The 18,874-nt window shown below is 37.4% G+C and overlaps 1 protein-coding gene across 3 annotated transcripts in view; it reads right to left on the reverse strand.

Moving 5' to 3' along the window:
• CCDC18 (coiled-coil domain containing 18) overlaps window positions 1-18,874 on the reverse strand; it is a 97,873-nt gene that overhangs the window by 18,788 nt on the left and 60,211 nt on the right. For all 3 annotated transcript variants that reach the window (XM_021707302.1, XM_021707304.1, XM_021707303.1), the window contains 6 exons: window positions 16,442-16,609; window positions 13,203-13,345; window positions 8,525-8,688; window positions 7,536-7,749; window positions 4,717-4,816; window positions 3,343-3,459 (listed from right to left, as the gene is read on the reverse strand). In XM_021707302.1, coding sequence (XP_021562977.1) covers window positions 3,343-3,459; window positions 4,717-4,816; window positions 7,536-7,749; window positions 8,525-8,688; window positions 13,203-13,345; window positions 16,442-16,609 — 906 coding nt within the window. The remainder of the gene's footprint in view (window positions 1-3,342; window positions 3,460-4,716; window positions 4,817-7,535; window positions 7,750-8,524; window positions 8,689-13,202; window positions 13,346-16,441; window positions 16,610-18,874) is intronic.

Below are 18,874 nucleotides of genomic sequence, written 5' to 3' on the forward strand. Positions count from 1 at the left end.
CCCCTCTAGCGGTGGGCCCCCTCTTCGAGTGCCCATCCCCTTTCACAGCGCAAACCGCCTGTATGCGCCACCCAGGGCCGTGGGGGAGGGATGGAGGCTTCCCGAGGAAGGTCTGGGGGCACAGCTGCACGGGGTGGTAACAGGGAGGGGCTGGAGCCCGTCCTAAGAAAGACCGGGCCACGCACTGAGAGGAAGCCTTGGTGGTAACTGGCTGATCAGTGGCGCCTGCAGCATTTGCGGTGCAGCCGGTGTCACCGCAGGACAGGGCCTTGGGACCATGCCGCAGCGGCAGGGCAGTCCCAGGTTACCCCTCCCTCACGCTCCGCGGCCGCACGTGCCCCCTTGCGTGGGGTGGGCGGCGGCCAGGGTAGCTGCGTGGGAAGGACACCCCCCCGCTGGGCATGAGACCCCCCCCCCCCGGTCGCAAACACGCCTCTACTAGATGGCCCAGAAGGGCGTCGCTGGTGGCCCAGAAGTGAGGTCCGAGGAGACGACTGTCTCCTGCAGACACCGAGCGGGATCTGTGCCTTGACAGACGTGTTTTTGGGGGTATGGGGTGTCCACAGGTGAGGCTGAAACATCGAGGCTAAAAGAAGCAGCATATGGAGTCGGAGCCCCACAGACACGCACCGCGGAGAAACATCTCAAACGCCGAGCGCTGGGAACACGGACACCCACCGCGGGAACCTGAGCATGCAGGACCTGCCTCCACCCCTGTCGTGCCTGAAACCAACGCAGTTGCAGGCCCCGGTGAGGTTCTTTGGGCCTTCATCTTCTTGGCAACTTGGTTCCAGCTACTTGAAAGGCTGAGGTGGAAGGATCGCCTGAGCCCAGCAGATCAGGGCTGCGGTGGCTGTGAGTGTGCCACTGTACTCCAGCTTGGAAGACAGAGTGAAATTCTGACTCCAAGACAAAACAAAACAAACTGAAAGAAACTGACGAAGACATGAAAAAATATAAAGATATTCCATGCTCATGTATTTAAAGAATTTATATTGTTAAAAATCTATAATAACCAAAGTGATCTACAAATTCAATGCAATTCCCATCAAAATACCAATGACATTCTTCACAGAAATAGGAAAAACAATCTTAAATTTACATGGAACCACAAAAGACCCTAAATAGCTACAGCAATCCCGAGCAAAAAGAACAAAGCTGGAAGCATCACACTACCTGATTTCAAATTATGCTACAAAGCTATAATAACCAAAAAAGTATGGTACTGGCATAAAAACAAACATATTAATAAAGCAATGGGACAGAACAGCAAGATAACTGATTTTACAGCGAACTCATTTTTTTTTTACAAAGGTGTAAATAACACACATTGTAAAGAGGACAGTCTATCTAATAAATGGTGCTGGGAAAACTAGATATCCATATGCAGAAAAGTGAATCTAGATCCCCATTTTCACCATAAATCAGCTAAAAATGGATGAAAGATTTAAATGTAAAGTCTTGAAACAATGAAAGTCCTAGAAGAAAACATTGGGAAAATGCTACAGAACATTGGCCTGGACAAAGGTTTTTTGTGTAAGTCTTCAAAAGCACAGACAGCTGAAGGAAAAATAAACAAGTAGAAATGCATCAAGCTAATAAGCTTCTGAACAGTAAAGAAAACAAAGTGATGAGACTACCTATAGAAGGGAAGAAAAAATTTGCAAAAACTATCCACCTAACAAGGGATTAATAACTAGTATATATAAGGAACTCAAACAAATAAATAGCAAAAAAAAAACCTAATCTGATTAAAAAATACACATTTCTAACAAGAAGACATACACATGACCAACAGATATATTTTAAAAACCTTTGAGATTATTAATTACCAGGGAAATGCAAAACAAAACCACACTGAGATATCATCTCACCCCAGTTAAGATGGTTATCACCAAACGACAAAAAATGACAAATGATGGTGAGGACACAGAGAAAGAGGAACACTTGTACACTGTTGATGGAAATGTAAAGTAGTATGACCATTATGAAAAACAGTACGGAGGTTCCTCAAAAAAGTAAATGTAAGCTGGAGGCGGTGGTGTGCACCTGTAGTCCTAATTAGCTGGGGGAGGCTGAGGCAGGAGGACTGCTTGAACCCAGGAGTTTGAATCCAGCCTGGGAAACATAGTGAGACACCAACTCTAAAACAAAACAAAAAAAACCCAACAATAGCCAAAAAAACTAAAAATAGAACTATCATATGATTCAGCAGTCCCACTGCTGGGTATATATTCTAAAGAAAGGAAATTAGCATGTCAAAGAAAGACCTGCACTCTCATGTTTATTGCAGCACCAGTCGCGATAGCCAAGATGAGAAATCAACATGTATCCTTCAACGGATGAATGGATAAAGAAAATGTGGTATACATACACAATTATGTATTTTTAGGACTATTATTCAGTCCTAAAAAGAGTGAAATCATTTGCAGCAACATGGATGGAAATGGATGCTAAGTGAACTAAGTCAGGCACAGAAAGACAAATACCATATGTTCTCAACTCATGTGGGAGCTAAAAAAGTGGATCTCATGGTGACACAATAGTGGTTAGCAGAAACTGGAAAGGAAGCAGAGAGGGAAGAATAAACAGAAGTTGTCTAATGTGTACAAAAATACAGCTAGATAGAAAAAATAAATTCTATTAGATAGTACAGTAGGGAAATTATACTTAATAATTTATTGTATCTTTCAAAATAGCCAGAAGAATTGTAATGTTCCCAATATAAATAAAAGATAAATGTATGAGGTGATGGATAGCCCATTTACCCTGATTTGATCATTACAAATTATATACATATATCATATAAGTACCTCCATAATTTATACTATTTTATATCAATAAACATTTTTATGAAAAGAATTTGTATACTTAGCAAGATGCTTATAAGTACACTTAAAATAGACCAAAAAAGATGACAGTGTCAATCCTATTTGTATAAGAAAATTAGAATACATTAAAACAATGACTGTAACATGACCTCATGAATAATTTTATAGGTAGTATGTGCATGAGATTAAAAAATAGGGAAAATAATGCCTCCCTCCTACTGTGTTCCTTCCTCAGAGGCAACCACAGTTACTAGAGTTAATTGTAAATCCTTCCAGTGATAGTTTATATACATTCAGACATGAACATAGTATGATAAATATGTGGTGACATTGATTCAAGAAAAATTATATTGAAAATAACATTAACAGAAAAACAAGTAGCATTTAAAAGATGATTAAAATTATTTAATGTTATTGTCATATGTATCCTATTAAAAAGGCATATTACATAAATGGATGCTTATAAGAAGTGATTTTTTTACACAATTTAAAATATGCAATTTAAAAATACCTGTTTATTGCATTCTTTAAGTTCCAATTCTGATTTATCCAGGGTACCCTCTAATTTAATTATCTTTTGTTCCATTTCTCCTCTGTGTTCACGAATAGTCATATCCAAATGCGTAACCTAAACAGAAAAGTAACATTCAATTGTTCAATATGTATTCAGAATGTGCCTTGGAATTGCCTATAGTGAGTATAACCGATATGAAAGAATCTCAAATAAATTATCTTTCAAAATGGGAAAAATAATCATTGTTTACTTATACTGGTTCATAAGCACCATATACATGCGTATATATATTTTGAGACAGGGTCTCACTCTCTCATTCAGGCTAGAGTGCAGTAACACGATCACAACTCACTGCAGCCTTGAACTTCTAGGCTTAAGCAATCCTCCTGGCTCAGCTTTCCAAGTAGCTGGGACTATAGGTACGTGCAACCATGTCTGGCTAATTTTTTAAATTTTTTGCAGAGATGGGATCTCACTACATTGCCTAGGTTAGTCTGGAATTTCTGGCCTCAAGCAATCCTCCCACCTCAGCCTCCCAAAGTGCTAGGATCACCTAGTTCCATATACATATTTTTTACAATACGCACTGACATTCAATCCCATATATATTATACAAATTTAATAAGATATAATTATGTTCATAAATGACAAATAAAATAATCAGACTTCATTTTATGCTAGATAAACACTTAGCTGAGAAGGTAATAAAAGATTCAGCTACTAGACTACTCATTCTCAAAGTCTATTTCATATGAATATATCAAAATAGGCTGGGTTCAGTGGTTCAGCCTATAATCCCAGCACTTTGGGAGGCTGAGGCAAGTGGACTGTCTGAGCCCATGGGTTCAAGACCAGCCTGGGCAACTTGGTGAGACCTCGTCTCCATAATAAATAAAAAATTGCTGGGTACGGTAGTGCGTGCCTGTAGTTCTGGCTACTTGGAAGGCTGAGGCGGAAGGATCGCCAGAGCCCAGCAGGTCTACACTGAGGTGGCTGTGAGCGTGCCACTGCACTTCAGCCTGGGCAATGGAATGAGACTCCAAATCAAAAAAAAAAAAATTCAAAATAAAGAGATGACATATTTCTAGTTTAATAAATCCTATGTGCAGAGAAGAAAAAGATGCTATAAAATTACCCATTTTATCAAAAATTGGTGAGCTATGAAATCCTGTGTGATTTTGTCATAACAGAAAATTTCATTATAATATAATCAAGTTTGCACATGGTAGTTCATACCTGCAATCCCAGCTATTTGAGAGGCTAAGGTGGGAGGATTACCTGATCCCAGAAGTTGGAGGCTGCAGTGAGCTACGGTCTGGGTAACAGAGCAACACCCCCTCTCAAAATAAAATATAATAAAGAAAAAACTACCTGAGCCGCTCTTTGCTTTAACTCCCAATTTCTCTCCTTAAGTGCCTGATTCATTTCAAGAAGCTCTTGCTTTTTGTCCTCAATCTCCATCTTGCATTCTCTGCAATTTATTAAAGGAAAATGGTCAAAGCAGATAGTCATTTTAAAAAGTTAGGCCAACCGCATTTCTTTTCCTATAAATTAAAAGTGAAAAGATACGAGCAATTAACTCAGATTGAAAGGGCTCAAGTTAAAGGAATAATGAATAAATAAAATGACTGACATCAATACAATTACCTTAATAGAGTAATCTAAAAAGGCAAAGGTTAACTGAAACTGTACTATTATAGAAAATTTTGGCTATTGTGAAGGCACTCCTAGGACTCTTAAGATTGAATCAGTATAAGAATTTTTTAGATTTTTTTCATAGAAATTTTTTAGATTTTTTTCATACACAGACCAACTGAGTGAAAGTCTTTTACGCAGAATTGCTTACAACTGAATGAAGCATTTATCCTACGGTTGGTATTCATGATATTCATAGTTTAGTCAATGAGCAGGATTGAGGATTTTAGTCAACATGATATCTTAGATATAAAGAAGTACTTAAGTCTATGATAAAATATTTTTTAAATATTTAAAATAATTTTAGCCTTTCTAAAACCCTAATTACATATGACATTATATTATGAAATGCTTAATATTGACACAATTTTAAGACTTTTACCACTCTGAAGCTGTGAACAGATAATTCTAATTTGAAGCTCTAAGTTCTGATATGACAAAGTCTGAAAATGTTTATCTTAAAAATCTTCAATTATTTCCAATCTGAAATATGAAACAATACTGACAAAGGTATTGATTTTTAAAAAGAAGATTCTGAACTTCTTTAATGAGTCAATATTCTTCTAAAAATCTTTAGAGTTATAATACAAGGGTAAAATTAGTACCATAAAACTAAAAAAAAATTAAAGAAAATTCTACCTTCTGTCTTCTAAGCAAACAGCTGGGCTTCCAAGATTAATCTACTAGCTAGAAGTTAAGATTTCACTGTTAGCCGGGCTCGGTGGCTCAGTCTGTAATCCCTCGCCTTTGGGAGGCTGATGTGAGTGAATTGCCTGAGCCCGCGGGTTCGAGACCCGCCTAGGCAACTTGGTGAGGCCTCATCTCTACAATAAATCAAAAAATTAGCCGGGCGTGGTAACCATGCCTGTAGTTCCAGCTACTTGGAAGGCTGAGGCGGAAGGATCGCCAGAGCCCAGCAGGTCGAGGCTGCGGTGGCCGGGAGCGGCCACTGCAATCCAGTCTGGGCGACAGAGTGAGACCAACTTAAATTAAAAAAAAGAAAAGATTTCACTGTTTATTCCCTTCATGCAGTCATTCACTTAATATTGATTCAGCATGCCAGAGTTCTATGTGCTATGGATTTAATAGTAAACACAATAGATGCCTCTGATCTCATGGTGTTTGCATTCTAATAGGTCCAAGAGAAAAGAGATACTATAAATAATAAACAAGAAAAATATCATAATATTGAGTCCTATGTTGGAGCATTACAGAGGGTGTTAAGGTAGGGACTGGTTGGCTACACTGGAGAGGGCAGTCAGGGCAGGCTCCTTTGAGGTCACGTGAGGGGCATGAAGCTGGCCACACATCCGTTACTCCAGCCAAAAGAAAAAACTACGGCCAAGGTCCTAAGTAGAAACAAACTTGGTAAGTTTTTAGTACAAGAGAAAAGCTGAGAGCAAAGAGAGAGGTATGAAACAAGGCCAGAGAAATAGGCAGAAACCAGGCCATGTAAGATTTCATATCCTAGAATAAGGAGCTTACATTTTTTTTAAAACTGTGGTAAAATACATATAACATAAAACTTACAATTCAATAATTTTAACATGTGCAATTCTGAGGCATTCAGTGTATTCATACTATTGTGTAACATCACCACCATCTATGTCCAGTGCTCTCTCATCACTCCAAGGAAACTCCACACCCACTAGCAGTTATTTTCCATCTTTCCTTCTTCCAGTCCCTGGCAGCCATTCATATGCTTTTTATCTTTATGGATTTGCCAATTCTGGATATTTCATATAAATGGAATTATATCATATGTCTGGTTTCCTACAATTAGCATAATGTTTTCAAGGTTCCTGCATACTATAGCATGTATCAGCATTTTTTTTTACTTCCTTTTTGTGACTGAACAATATCTCTTGTATGGACATTTATTAATTCATCTGTTGATGGACATTTTTACTATTATCATTTTGCTGTTGGTCACTGTTGTACGCTTGCTCAATTATTATCATTTTTTTGCCATTAGGGTCAGTATAAAATAGTTTAAAGACTGAGGACGAGCTGGGCATGGTGGCTCAAACCTGTAATCCCAGCATTTTGAGAGGCCAAGGTGAGGGGATTGCCTGAGTCCACAGGTTCAAGAACAGCCTGGGCAACTTGGCAAGGCCTCATCTCCACAATAAATTGAAAAATTAGCCAGATGTGGTAGTGTGCACCTGTAGTTCCAGCTACTTGGAAGGCTGAGGAGGAAAGATTGCCTGAGCCCAGCAGGTCAATCCTGGGATGGCCGTGAGCGTGCCACTGCACTCCAGTCTAGGTGACGAAGTGAGACTCCAACTCAAAAAAAAAAAAAAGACTGAGGATGGAAGTTTGGCGGCCAATAGCAACAGCTGAATTAGTTAAAGCAAGGGATGGGCTTGCAAGGATGAGCCAAAGTGAGCCAAAGGCAGCTGAGAAGCTCTGAAATTCAATAACATGACCTGAGGACTTAGTAATAAAGTGGAATACTGATAACTTATGATACCATTTTTTATTATTGAACTCACCTAAGCGCAGCTGTGAGGTCCTTGATAGTAGTGTATTTTTCCTCTAATGATAACTGGGCCTTTTGTAGCACATCTCTCAGTTCCTGGAGTTGTCTTAAAGTACTTTTTAATTCTCCATGAGCATTTTGTAGTTCATTCTCTAATACTTCCCGTTTCTGCAAGGTTTCTGTTAGTTCAGTTTCAGTATGGTGCTGTAATTTTTCTAACTCCTTTACTATTAAGAAAGAATAATTTTAGAACTATATAAAACCATTTCCTATTATGAACTTTGTATATAATTATAATTAAGAATATTCAATTTTATTAATCTACAAGAGGCAAAATACTGACCACTTGTTGTCTCTTCTAGTCCCACCATTTCAAATTCTCACTTTATTTCATTTCTTTTTTATTTTGCATTTTGTTTTTGAGTTGGAGTCTCACTCTGTCGCCCAGACTGGAGTGCAGTGGCATGCTCCCAGTCACCGCAGCCTCGACCTGCTGGGCTCCAGCGATCCCTCCGCCTCAGTCTTCCAAGTAGCTGAAACTACAGGCAAGCGCTACTACACCCAGCTAATTTTTTATTTATTGTAGAGATGAGGTCTTGCCAAGTTGCCCGGGCAGGTCTCGAACCCGCGGGCTCAGGCAATCCACTCACCTTGGCCTAAAAGAGTTGGGATCCTACTCTGTCACCCCAGGCTGGAGAGCAGTGGCATGAACATGGCTCACTGAACTTCAAACTCCTGGGCTCAAGCGATCCTCCCACCTCAGCCTCCCAAGTAGTTGGCACTACAAGTACACACCATTATCCCAGGTAATTTTTAAAATTTTTTGTAGAGTCAGATTCTTACTGTGTTGCCCAGGTTGGTCTCAAACTTCTAGCCTCAAGCAATCACCTCTCCCTACCTCCTGAGTTGTTGGGATTATAGGCATGAGATACCGTGCCCAGCTAATTTCACTTCTCAAGTACAAATATGCAGGCAGCTACATTTATCTGATATCTTGCTTACCAGCATTTGTTTTCTTTTCCAGATCTGTTTTTGTCTGATCTAAGATCATATCTAATTGAGAGAGATGCATTGTTTTACTTTCTCCATCTCGTTTTAGGTGCATTATTTCTTTTTCCATTTTAGACAGTTCTTCTTTGTACTGATCCATCTCAAGTTTTACTTGTCTAGTTAAAAACAAACAATAAAACAGGTAATTTGAAAACCTAAAAACCAACTGACTTGTCTCCAGCTAAAATTAGCCTGCAAGTTATATAAGGACAAATATCAGCAAAATATCTAGTCAGAATCCTAAATCACCTATTTTTAAAAATTCTCCAACTAAAAGACTGTACTTCTTTACACAGTACATATCATTAAATACTGCTACACAACCTGGTAATATTTAACAAAGTTAGTAATCTTTTCAATCTAACTACATTCAACTTTAGCTTTATGTATTGAGAATATCCAGGGATAGGTACCTCATTCATCTATAATTTCTAGTATCTGCAACAAAGACAATGAAGAAGCCAAACAATCAAATTATTCATCATAAGAGCCACATTACTCACAGGAGAGCCAAGTCGGTTGTTTCTACTCAAAGCTTTATTATTGTATTATCTTTTTTTAGCTTGAAGAGGGACTACATTTCCCTAGACTAGTGCAGCTTCTCTGCTTTACGTATGTGGACACTGGAAGGTTTCCGCCAGATTCTGAGGAGACTGAGATAATATAACTAGAATCGTTAGATAGTGATGGGTCAAGTTTACTAACTTTCAACAAGTCCTAAGCTTACTCCAGTACGGAAGCTCCTCTATCTATGGATAAATCCACATACTAAGTTCCTTTGTTGGTAATTCCAAAGTGATATTCACTAATTAAACAATTGTGAATATTATCCTCAGATGGTAGGAAGAAGAGTTCATGCTCTTTTGTGTCAACATTTTGTTTTTGTTTTGTTCTACCGGTCTTTGAAATTTTCTAAATTGAGTTTGTAAGTAGTATTTCTTTTCAAAATGCAACTTAAACAATACTGGATTTATTCAAGGAGTTTTTAATCTGAAGTCGATTAATGAACTTGAGGAAAACTATAAAAAAACCTCAAAAACAATATGCAAAATTATATATGTATGATGTACACGAATATATCCATGTCTAAAAAATACCAGATCCTCAAATATGTCCATGAACCAAGTAAGTTAAGAACTACTAGGTTAGATAAGTGCTACTGACTCTTTTACATTTCTACAATCTCAGGTAAATGACTTTTAGCTTGACCAATTAGTTCTAATATTAAAGTAGACATAAAACAGGCAATTAGAAAAAAATAACCAAAAGAGTTTGGCATATAGTACCAAGAGCTGACAGCATATCAGCAAAGGAGTTGGGGGGAAATTTTTTAAAAACACATGCAAAAGCTCAAAAAGCACAGCAGGCTACAGACACATAGTAAGTAAGGAATAGAACTCTATATGCCTCAAAGTTTCATTAAGATATCATTATATTTTAGCATGGCATAATAAGTGATATATATATAATGCTAACCCTGAGACATTCAGAGAAGGTAAAGATGCCAAGAAAATAGACATTTCAGAAAATTTCTACCAAAAATATTTTTGTTTGGTTTTGTTTTAAAGTTTCAAGACTTGATAAATTCCACTGTTATTTATTCATTTATGAGCAATTACTAATTCCTTATTGATGCAGGATAAATGAGGCATTACTATAATATTAAGTTTTTTAAATTTAAAACTATTACATAAATAGTCTAATGCTTAAAATTTCCCCCTAACTTTGAAAACTTGGTGAAAGGCTTTAAACCACCAGTTTTTCTAGAAATACTTCACCTTCTTATCCCATAGTCTTTGAGGGCAATCAAGTCTGAGATTGGAAACAGAACCAAAGGAAGAATCATGCAAAAGAAATACTCAGTCTTTACAACATGGCAGATGAGACTCTCTGTGTTCTTCAAATGTAAAAAGGATTTAAAAATGGCTATGGAGGCAGTCTGAGAAATCTAACAAATTCTATAGGAGCCTCAGTACTTAGGAAACCAGGGTCAGGCATTCACAGGCAGTAACATGACAATAATACAGAAGAACCTCTTAGTCTTGCAACAAAAAAACCCAGAGCATAGTTAAACTGTGTATCTTATACTCTAACTCCTCTGAGTTTCAGCTTCCTTATTTTAAAAGCAGGGGTAATAAATCCATGTCATAGGACTGTGTTGAAGTTAACTGAATTAATGGATTTACTTATTAGCACACTTGTCTGGCACATAGAAGATTATCAATAAATTATTGTCCGACCTTTCATTTTTGGGGATATGGGGGCACCCCTGGGTAGGCTTGAACTAGTTTCCTTTCTTTATATCTGAAGATGTTTTAACTCTAAAACAGACCAAAGGAGACATATAAGATATATTTACATCTAGTACCTTTGAGAGAAAAAAACAGTTTTAGAGATTTTAGTTCGAGAAATAAAAGAAATAATAGTAAGGCCAGAAAAATCTTTCAAAAAATGATAATTTCTTAGAGCTAGGGTAGATAATTCTTATGAAGTTTAGTAATTTAGTTCATAAACTTCCTATCAGTATTTAGGACCTACTTTTCCTACCGAATGTGCCTATTAGCTATAATCAAGAAGATTTTTGTGTGTGTATGTAGAAGTCAAAAAAGTGGGAGTTAAACAAGAAGGATGCAATTGCTTCAATTTTTTCAGTGAAGCAGAAAGCAAGACTATCAGTGAGAGCAAGGACTGGGGAGAAGTTGCTGGAGTCTTAAAAGAAGAGGCATGGTATAAAGCAATCTTCTTTTTTTCTTTTTTTTTTAAAAAGCAACCTTCTACAATAGAGAAAAATATGATTAACTGGTAGCATTAAAGGAACACTTAAACTTGAATTTCTGAAGTTAAAGTGAGACTAGTCAACATAGTTACATCTTTCTCCATCCTCTGTAAAAATGCAGGAAGGCTTGGAGTAGTCTGAGTTAGACTTAATATTGTATTATATACCACAAGGAGAGGGGTAAGGGAATTGTGGGTATATGCAAATTAGTGATTTAGTGACTAACTAGAATTTAAGCCTAGTAAAGAAATAAAGCATCAGGGAATGAGTCAGTGGTTAGATCAATGGATTAGACGTCCTGGTTGGGTCAAAGAATGGTTGAATTTGGGGTATTAGAGGAAATAAGGCAACAACATAGGGGTAGATACATAATATTTAGATTTTGGAGAAATTGCAGATATTGGAAATGATAAGATCTAGGGTAAACCACAGGAAGGAGTGGCCGAGGTATGCTAGAGATCGGGATCATTAGTGTACAGGAATTTTTTTAAAATGAGAAGCCATGGTGTCAGAAGGATCAGACATATGTAAATTGAAATCTCCAAGAATAATGACAGAAGTGGTATTGGAGAGAGCAACATAAGTTAGGTAGTCAACAGGGGTTAGCAACAGCGAGGAATAGTATGATCTAACGACAAAAAGTTCACAGAGTATAGTATACTACTTCACACCTTGCCTTGAGTCTGTGGTACAAGATCTATGGGGAAAAGTTTTTACTTTAAGGGAGGCAGGGGAAAACGCAATGTCTTCGGGGGAATGTCAGATTTATTATAGCAAGAGAAAAGAAAAAGTAACAAATATAGGCAGTGTCTCTAGGAATGGATGAAGTCCAGAGGGCCCAGTAGAAGTTGGGATGGGGTGGAAGGAAGGAACCAAATATGCAGAGAGCTTTCTGGGAATTAGTGTGAGATATGAGGGTTGACCTGAAAATCTAGGGCTTCGTGGACTCAAGGCAGACACTAGTGGTGGGGCTGTGTTAGTGAGTACATACCTGTCAATGGAAGAAAGAAGGTCTGAAAATCTATGGTCTTAGCCTTAAATATGGGATACCCTCTTGACCCTCCCCACCTGAAGAAGCAAGTCGCTACTGTGAGCACAAAGGACTCCATCAATGAGGGAGAGGGAAAGTGGGGATATGTGGTTTTAGTTCTAGTGTGCAAGTTTAGTTCCTGTTGGCAGAAGGGTGGGCTAATTATGAATATAGTATTAATTATGTCAATTCCTGTTGACAAAGTAGAAGAGGTCTGAAGAAAGCTGTATATTGCTTTTAGCTCATGAGTTCCTTTCTTGACCAATTAACTACTGATGTCAGGGCCCAGCCTAGCCAAATTAAATCATAATCTTTAGGTTTGATTTACTCTAAAGGTGGGACCCAGGCTTAGTATTTTTTACAAGTTCCTCAGGTGATTTTAATGTTCATTCAAGGCTCAGAACCATTGTTGCATTTAATAAGTTACGCCCTCCTGTATACAATCGGATGCTCTGAAAGTTTCCTCTATGTGAGAACATTTTTTGCCTATAACTTTTAAATGTTATTTACAATTTAATACAACAGTTGCTGAGTGTCTATGAGATATAAGCAATCGTGCTAGTCGTTGTGTAGGACCCTAAAATAAACCAGGTATGATCCTTGTCTTAAAGAACTTACAAGATCTTAGGAAGGTTAAGGGTATTAAACTATATTACAAAAAAAGAAAAGCATGATGAAAGATGTGAGGGATCAAGATGTTATGGAAACACAGACTATGAGGAAATTAATTCCTCAGGCAAATGCTCCACTGAACATTACCTGATTTTGAAACTCAGATACTGATATTGCAATGGGAGGATAAATAAAACACATCCACACTTTACCTGGAAGTACTACTAAGTTCAATAACTTTTTGCCTTTTCAAATCTGCTTCATGTGCAGCTGATTCACATTTCTCCTCCATTTTTCTCAACTTTTCAGCTGAACTTTCCTTTTGTTTTTGAAGTTCTTGCTCCAGTTTTGATACCTTGCAAAGCAGTTTTCAGTAAATATTTTAAATTTAACCACAGCTCAAAATTATTCAAAAGGAAAATACTTTTATAAATATGTATCCTAGCCTGTCATTCAGTTTCAGGATGTATCATAAAAAACAAAGTATAGACCAAGAAGTAATGTTCTGAAAATATAAAAGCAAGGCTTACATTTTAATAATAAAGATATTTTATATACATGTTACCTACTTAGGGAAGTGAAAATGAACAAAATAATAGTAAATGTTCCCATTTTCATTGTCCCCATTTGAAATGTTCTTTCTTTTCTTATCCAACTGTTCCCTTTCTTCTTCACAAATTGGCTCATTTCATGGATTCTTAGACTTCCATCTGACCTAAGTGTTATAATCTGCAATTGCTCCCATCATCACTCACATTTGTTCCTAGTCATTCCTCCTCTGTTCTACTCCAATAAAGGAGGTATTCTTCCTCCTAAATAAGTCAAACTGCTTCATTCAATTGTGTTCTGGCATCAATTTCTCAGGAACCTCATACTACTACCTCTGCTCTCTTCCGTATCTTCAATCTCTCTTTCTACTGTTTTTTCAAAAAAATATATTAGCATTTAAGCATGTTCAAGACCTTCCGATTGTAACAAACTTTTCTTCACACCTCTGCTTCCATCTACTTCCTTTCTCTCCTCCCCTTCAAAGCCCAATTCCTTAGAGTTTTCCATGCTCGCTGTATCATTGTTTCACTTCTTCTCACTCATTCTTTAACCCATAGCAATCTGATCATTCCACAGAAATTGTGATGACATCACCAATGACCCCCAAGTGGTTAATTCCAATGAATATTTCCCAGCCTTCATCTTACTTGACATTGATTCCAGCAGTCCATGACACCAATTGTCATTCCTTCCTTCATGAAATACTTACTTTGGCTTCCATGTATCACATTTCTCAGGAATCTGTCCAAATCAATCTTCTCACCTCTCATTCTATATAGTCTCTCCCTAGGTAAACTCAGTCAATTCATGTCTTCAATGAACATTTATATTACTGTGGTCTCAAAGTTAACTTCTCACTTCTGACCTTAACATTCCCCCTATTCTTTTAAAATCCTTCACTGAAGAAATACATGCAGATTATAAATTATTAATATTCACTCCTTTACCTCAACTTCCAAGAATAAATTTTTAAAAGTACCCAGGTAAAAAGTGAAGGGAACCAAGGAAAATCTACCTACTCAAAAAAACACAAAAAGGAAAAAAAGAAAAAAAAATCTAGAGATGAGTAATAACCTGAAAAGATCAAAAATGAAACCTATGCACAGTGGAATATGAATGAAAGGCAGAAACAGACTATATAGTGGAAAATTTACTCCATATACTGAAGAGATTTTTAGATATAAACTTCTGTAGACCTTCAATGAAGTTAAAGAGAACACAGAATCTTTTTTTTAAAAAGATCACTAAGAAGTAAAATCACAAGCCGGGCTCGGTGGCTCAGCCTGTAATCCCGCGCCTTCGGGAGGCTGAGGTGAGTGGATTGCCTGAGCCCGCGGGTTCGAGACCCGCCTGGGCAGTGAGACCTCATCTCTACAGTAAATCAAAAAATCAGCCGGGTGTGGTAGTAGCGTATGCCTGTATTTCCGGCTACTTGGAAGGCTGAGGCAGAAGGATCGCTGGAGCCCAGCAGGTCAAGGCTGCGGTGGCGGGGAGCGGCCACTGCACTCCAGTCTGGGCGAAAGAGTGAGACTCCAACTCAAAAAAAAAAGAAGTAAAATCACTAAATAAAAAACAAAAAAATACAAATGAACTGATAAGGGAAAAAAACAGATGAAAATAATAAAACCGTTAGAGAAATGAAACCACCTTAAAAGAAACAAGAATCTTAATTAACCCTGCAAAAATTTGAGTTAATGACAAAGGAATTAGAATTTGGGTGGGAATCAAATACAGCAGAGAAAAAGAGATGCTTCAAGATGAAGCTGTACAGCAGGCACAGCAAGCAATAGGTCTAAACAAAAGGGATGGAAAGCCACAGGGACTGTCTCTAAAAGGAAAATAGAGAACTGCCTGATGTGTGCAAACGTAGTTAGAGGAGATTCTCTAGTTCCACTGGACAGGCTGAGAATGAATTCTGAATAAAGACTATACAAGTGGTTGGCCAGGCTCGGTGGCTCAGCCTGTAATCCCAGCACTCTGGAGACCGAGGTGAGTGGATTACCTGAGCCCACGGGTTCAAGACCAGTCCAGGCAACTTGGTGAGATCTCTTTCTACAATAAAATAAAAAACTAGCCAAGCGTGGTAGCACACACCTGTAGTTCTAGGTACTTGGAAGGCTGAGGCGGAAGGATCGCCAGAGCCCAGCAGGTCGGTGCTGCAGTGGCTGTGAGCATGCCACAGCACTTCAGCCTGGGTGACAGAGTGAGACTCCAACATAAACACACACACACACACACACACACACACACACACACACACACACACACAAAGACTATACAAGTGGCAAAAAACTAAGGTATACTAAGATTACAGGGAACTTTCATTTCCTATTTTATACATTTCTGTACATTTGCTTTCTTTTGAAAAGAAAAAAATTCAAAATTTGAAATATCTGTCCAAAGAATTCAAATAAATTTGGTAATGAATGAAATAAAAAATTTAGATTTTGGCATGAATTCTCTAGGATTCTTTAACTGGAGTGATAACTTATTTTCAGAACTAAGCAGCAGGGGTATATTCCTTTGAGATTTTCCTTTTAGTGCACCACTTGGTCATTTCTTTAGGAATGATATCACATATCAAAAAGGAGAAATTAGAAGGAAGGAATAATGATTCAGGTAGGTATTATATTTAGGTACAAAAAGGAGACAAGGATTAAATAAATAGGTCTGAATTATAAGCAAATGGTAAGACATGACAAACATAGAACCACAGCCATACATATGAAAGTCAGATCACATAGGAATTGAACTTGATTTACGATACTTATATAGAATAGTTCTTATAATGTGAAATCTTTGTGGTTAAAACAACAACTTATACAACTAACCAAACATCTATTCATAATTTTTAATATTTCTGTTTCACACAAATTAAACCATTTTGGCAAACAACATATACCTGTTTTTCGAGTTTAGTTTGAATATCTTCTAGTTCTGCATTCCTAATCGTCTCTTGCTGTAGCATCTGCTGCTGCTGCTGAAGTGTGTGCTGCAGAATCACATTTTGCTCAGAGTTCGCTTGAAGATTGTGGTTTTTCATCTTTAGCTCTTTCTGTAAACAATATACCTAACAAATATACATATATAAATATCTCACTACAGTGAAATGTTTCAAGTAAAAAGGCAAAAAGTCAAAGCTTTCTTATTAGATCATTATCCTCACTTGTCACAGGGCTATCACTTGTCATGCGGAAGGGAGGGATTTGTTTTTCTGATGGGCAGATGTATTAGAAGGGCGTGCTTATAGGATTGGCTCTTGGTTGGAGTGTGGGAATGTGGCATTCATTTATTTACATTTATCTATTTATTTACTTATTTAAGTTGGGGTCTCACTCTGCAGTGCAGGCATGGATCATGACTCACCGCAGCCTCGACCTTCTGGACTCAGACGATTCTTCTACCTCTGCCTCCTGAGTAGCTGGGACTACAGGTCCCAGCCACCATGCCAAAAATTCTTCTTTTTTTTTTAATTGTAGAGATGAGGTCTTGCTATATTGCCTAGGCTGGTCTTGAACTCCTCGTCTCAAGGAATCCTGCCTTAGCCTCCCAAAGTGCTGAGACTACAGGTGAAAGCAACTGCACCTGGCTGGAATATGGTTTTTAAAATATTCCTTAAGTGAGGCTGTTTTGCCAGCCTGGGCCACTGACACATGTTTTCTTTCTGGGAGTCTGACATTTTGATACCTATAGGCTAGTCATTGTTCCCACATGACCAATCTCTAACAAAAATCCTGAAATTTGAGTCATAAATAGGCCTCAGTGGTAGAAACATGTGCTGCCAAATTTCACTGCCATAGGAAAGAGCATGTTCTGCTTGACCCCTCCCAGAAGAAGGACATAAGCAGCCATAGATTTATCTGCACTGCAACTGACTTTCACCCTTACTAATAATAAATTACAGTCATGGAAGCACTGTATACTGTTAGGTGCTAAGTAATATATCATTATTGCTACTATTCCTGTTGTTTGTGAAATAATTGCGAGGCAAAGCACTCCTGAATATTCATGCTCCAAAAACATATGAAGAAACAACAATATCAACTAAGAAATTTTACTCATTCACTTAAAATATTTAGGACTTGAATATGCTGATCTCCAAGATTGCTTTAAAAGATATCTTTAAAGTTATCTGAAAGAACCTATTAAAAAGAAAAATACCTCACAACTCTATAATTTAAAAATGAATTTTTTAAAAAAGAAAAAGAAAATGTCTTTTGTCCTAGTAATCCAAATTCTAAAAACCGCCAACAGAATTTATTTTAAAAACAGTGTCAACAATGAAGCATAATTTAAAACATATTTTATAACATCACCTCCTCCCAAAGTGAAAGGAAGACTTAATAAGCAATAATACATTGATCTGACTGAAAATGATGTAACCATTTAACATAATTTAAAAGACAGTAGTAAACAAAAATTATAAAATAGAATTAAAAATCACATTTCATTAATAAAATTATGAAAAGTATAAACACAAATAGAAAAATAAAAACTGCTGCAGATAAATTTTCTTTAAAAGTTTTCTTCAGCCTGGAGTAGCAGCTCATGACTGTAATCTCCCAGCTCTTTGGGAGGTCAATGTGGAAGGATCACTTGAGGCTAGGAGTTCAAGATCAGCCTGGGCAACATCAGAGACGCCATCTCTATAAAAATTAAAAAATTAGCTGGATATGACAGCATGCACCTGTAGTATAAGTTACTTGGGAGGCTGAGGTGGGAAGACTGCTTGAGCCCAGGAATTGGAGGCTGCAGTGTACTATGACTATCTCTAAAAAAAAAAAAAAAAAGTTTTCTTATTGTTGCTTATGTAATAATTTTTTTTTAATGAAGGAAAATAAAGCCATTCCTTTAAAGCAAATACTCTTTCTAATAAATATCATCCCAGAAGAAAGGAATTTTAAACAGTGGAAGAGAACCATAACTTGCTTCTTTTTCTCATTATCTAGCAGTTGAACATTTAGCAGTATCATAAAAGCCTTTAGGGCCAAATATTCTTTGTTCATGATAAGAAGCTCCTGGAGTTCAGATCTCTGCATTATCTGACGATGCTGTAAACCTGAAGCAACCCTAGATATCATAGGCAACTAACCAATTTGTATATATGTTATTATAGTCATTTTTCAAGCTAATCTGCTTTATTTAATTCTGTCTATATGAAGATAATTTGGCACAAATATGCATCAATAACACCTGTTTACTTTCTCTTAGCTCCTGATAAAATTGCAGATCACACTTCTGCAGCTGTTTATTTTATATACAACTGACTTGCCTGCAAGATAGGTTTATTTTTTATCTTATTTAGAAACATAGTCTCACTCTGTTGCCCAGGATG

This window comes from Carlito syrichta, unplaced genomic scaffold, assembly GCF_000164805.1.
Source record: "Carlito syrichta isolate Samal-C Ts95f unplaced genomic scaffold, Tarsius_syrichta-2.0.1 Scaffold316491, whole genome shotgun sequence".
Classification (NCBI taxonomy): domain Eukaryota; kingdom Metazoa; phylum Chordata; class Mammalia; order Primates; family Tarsiidae; genus Carlito; species Carlito syrichta.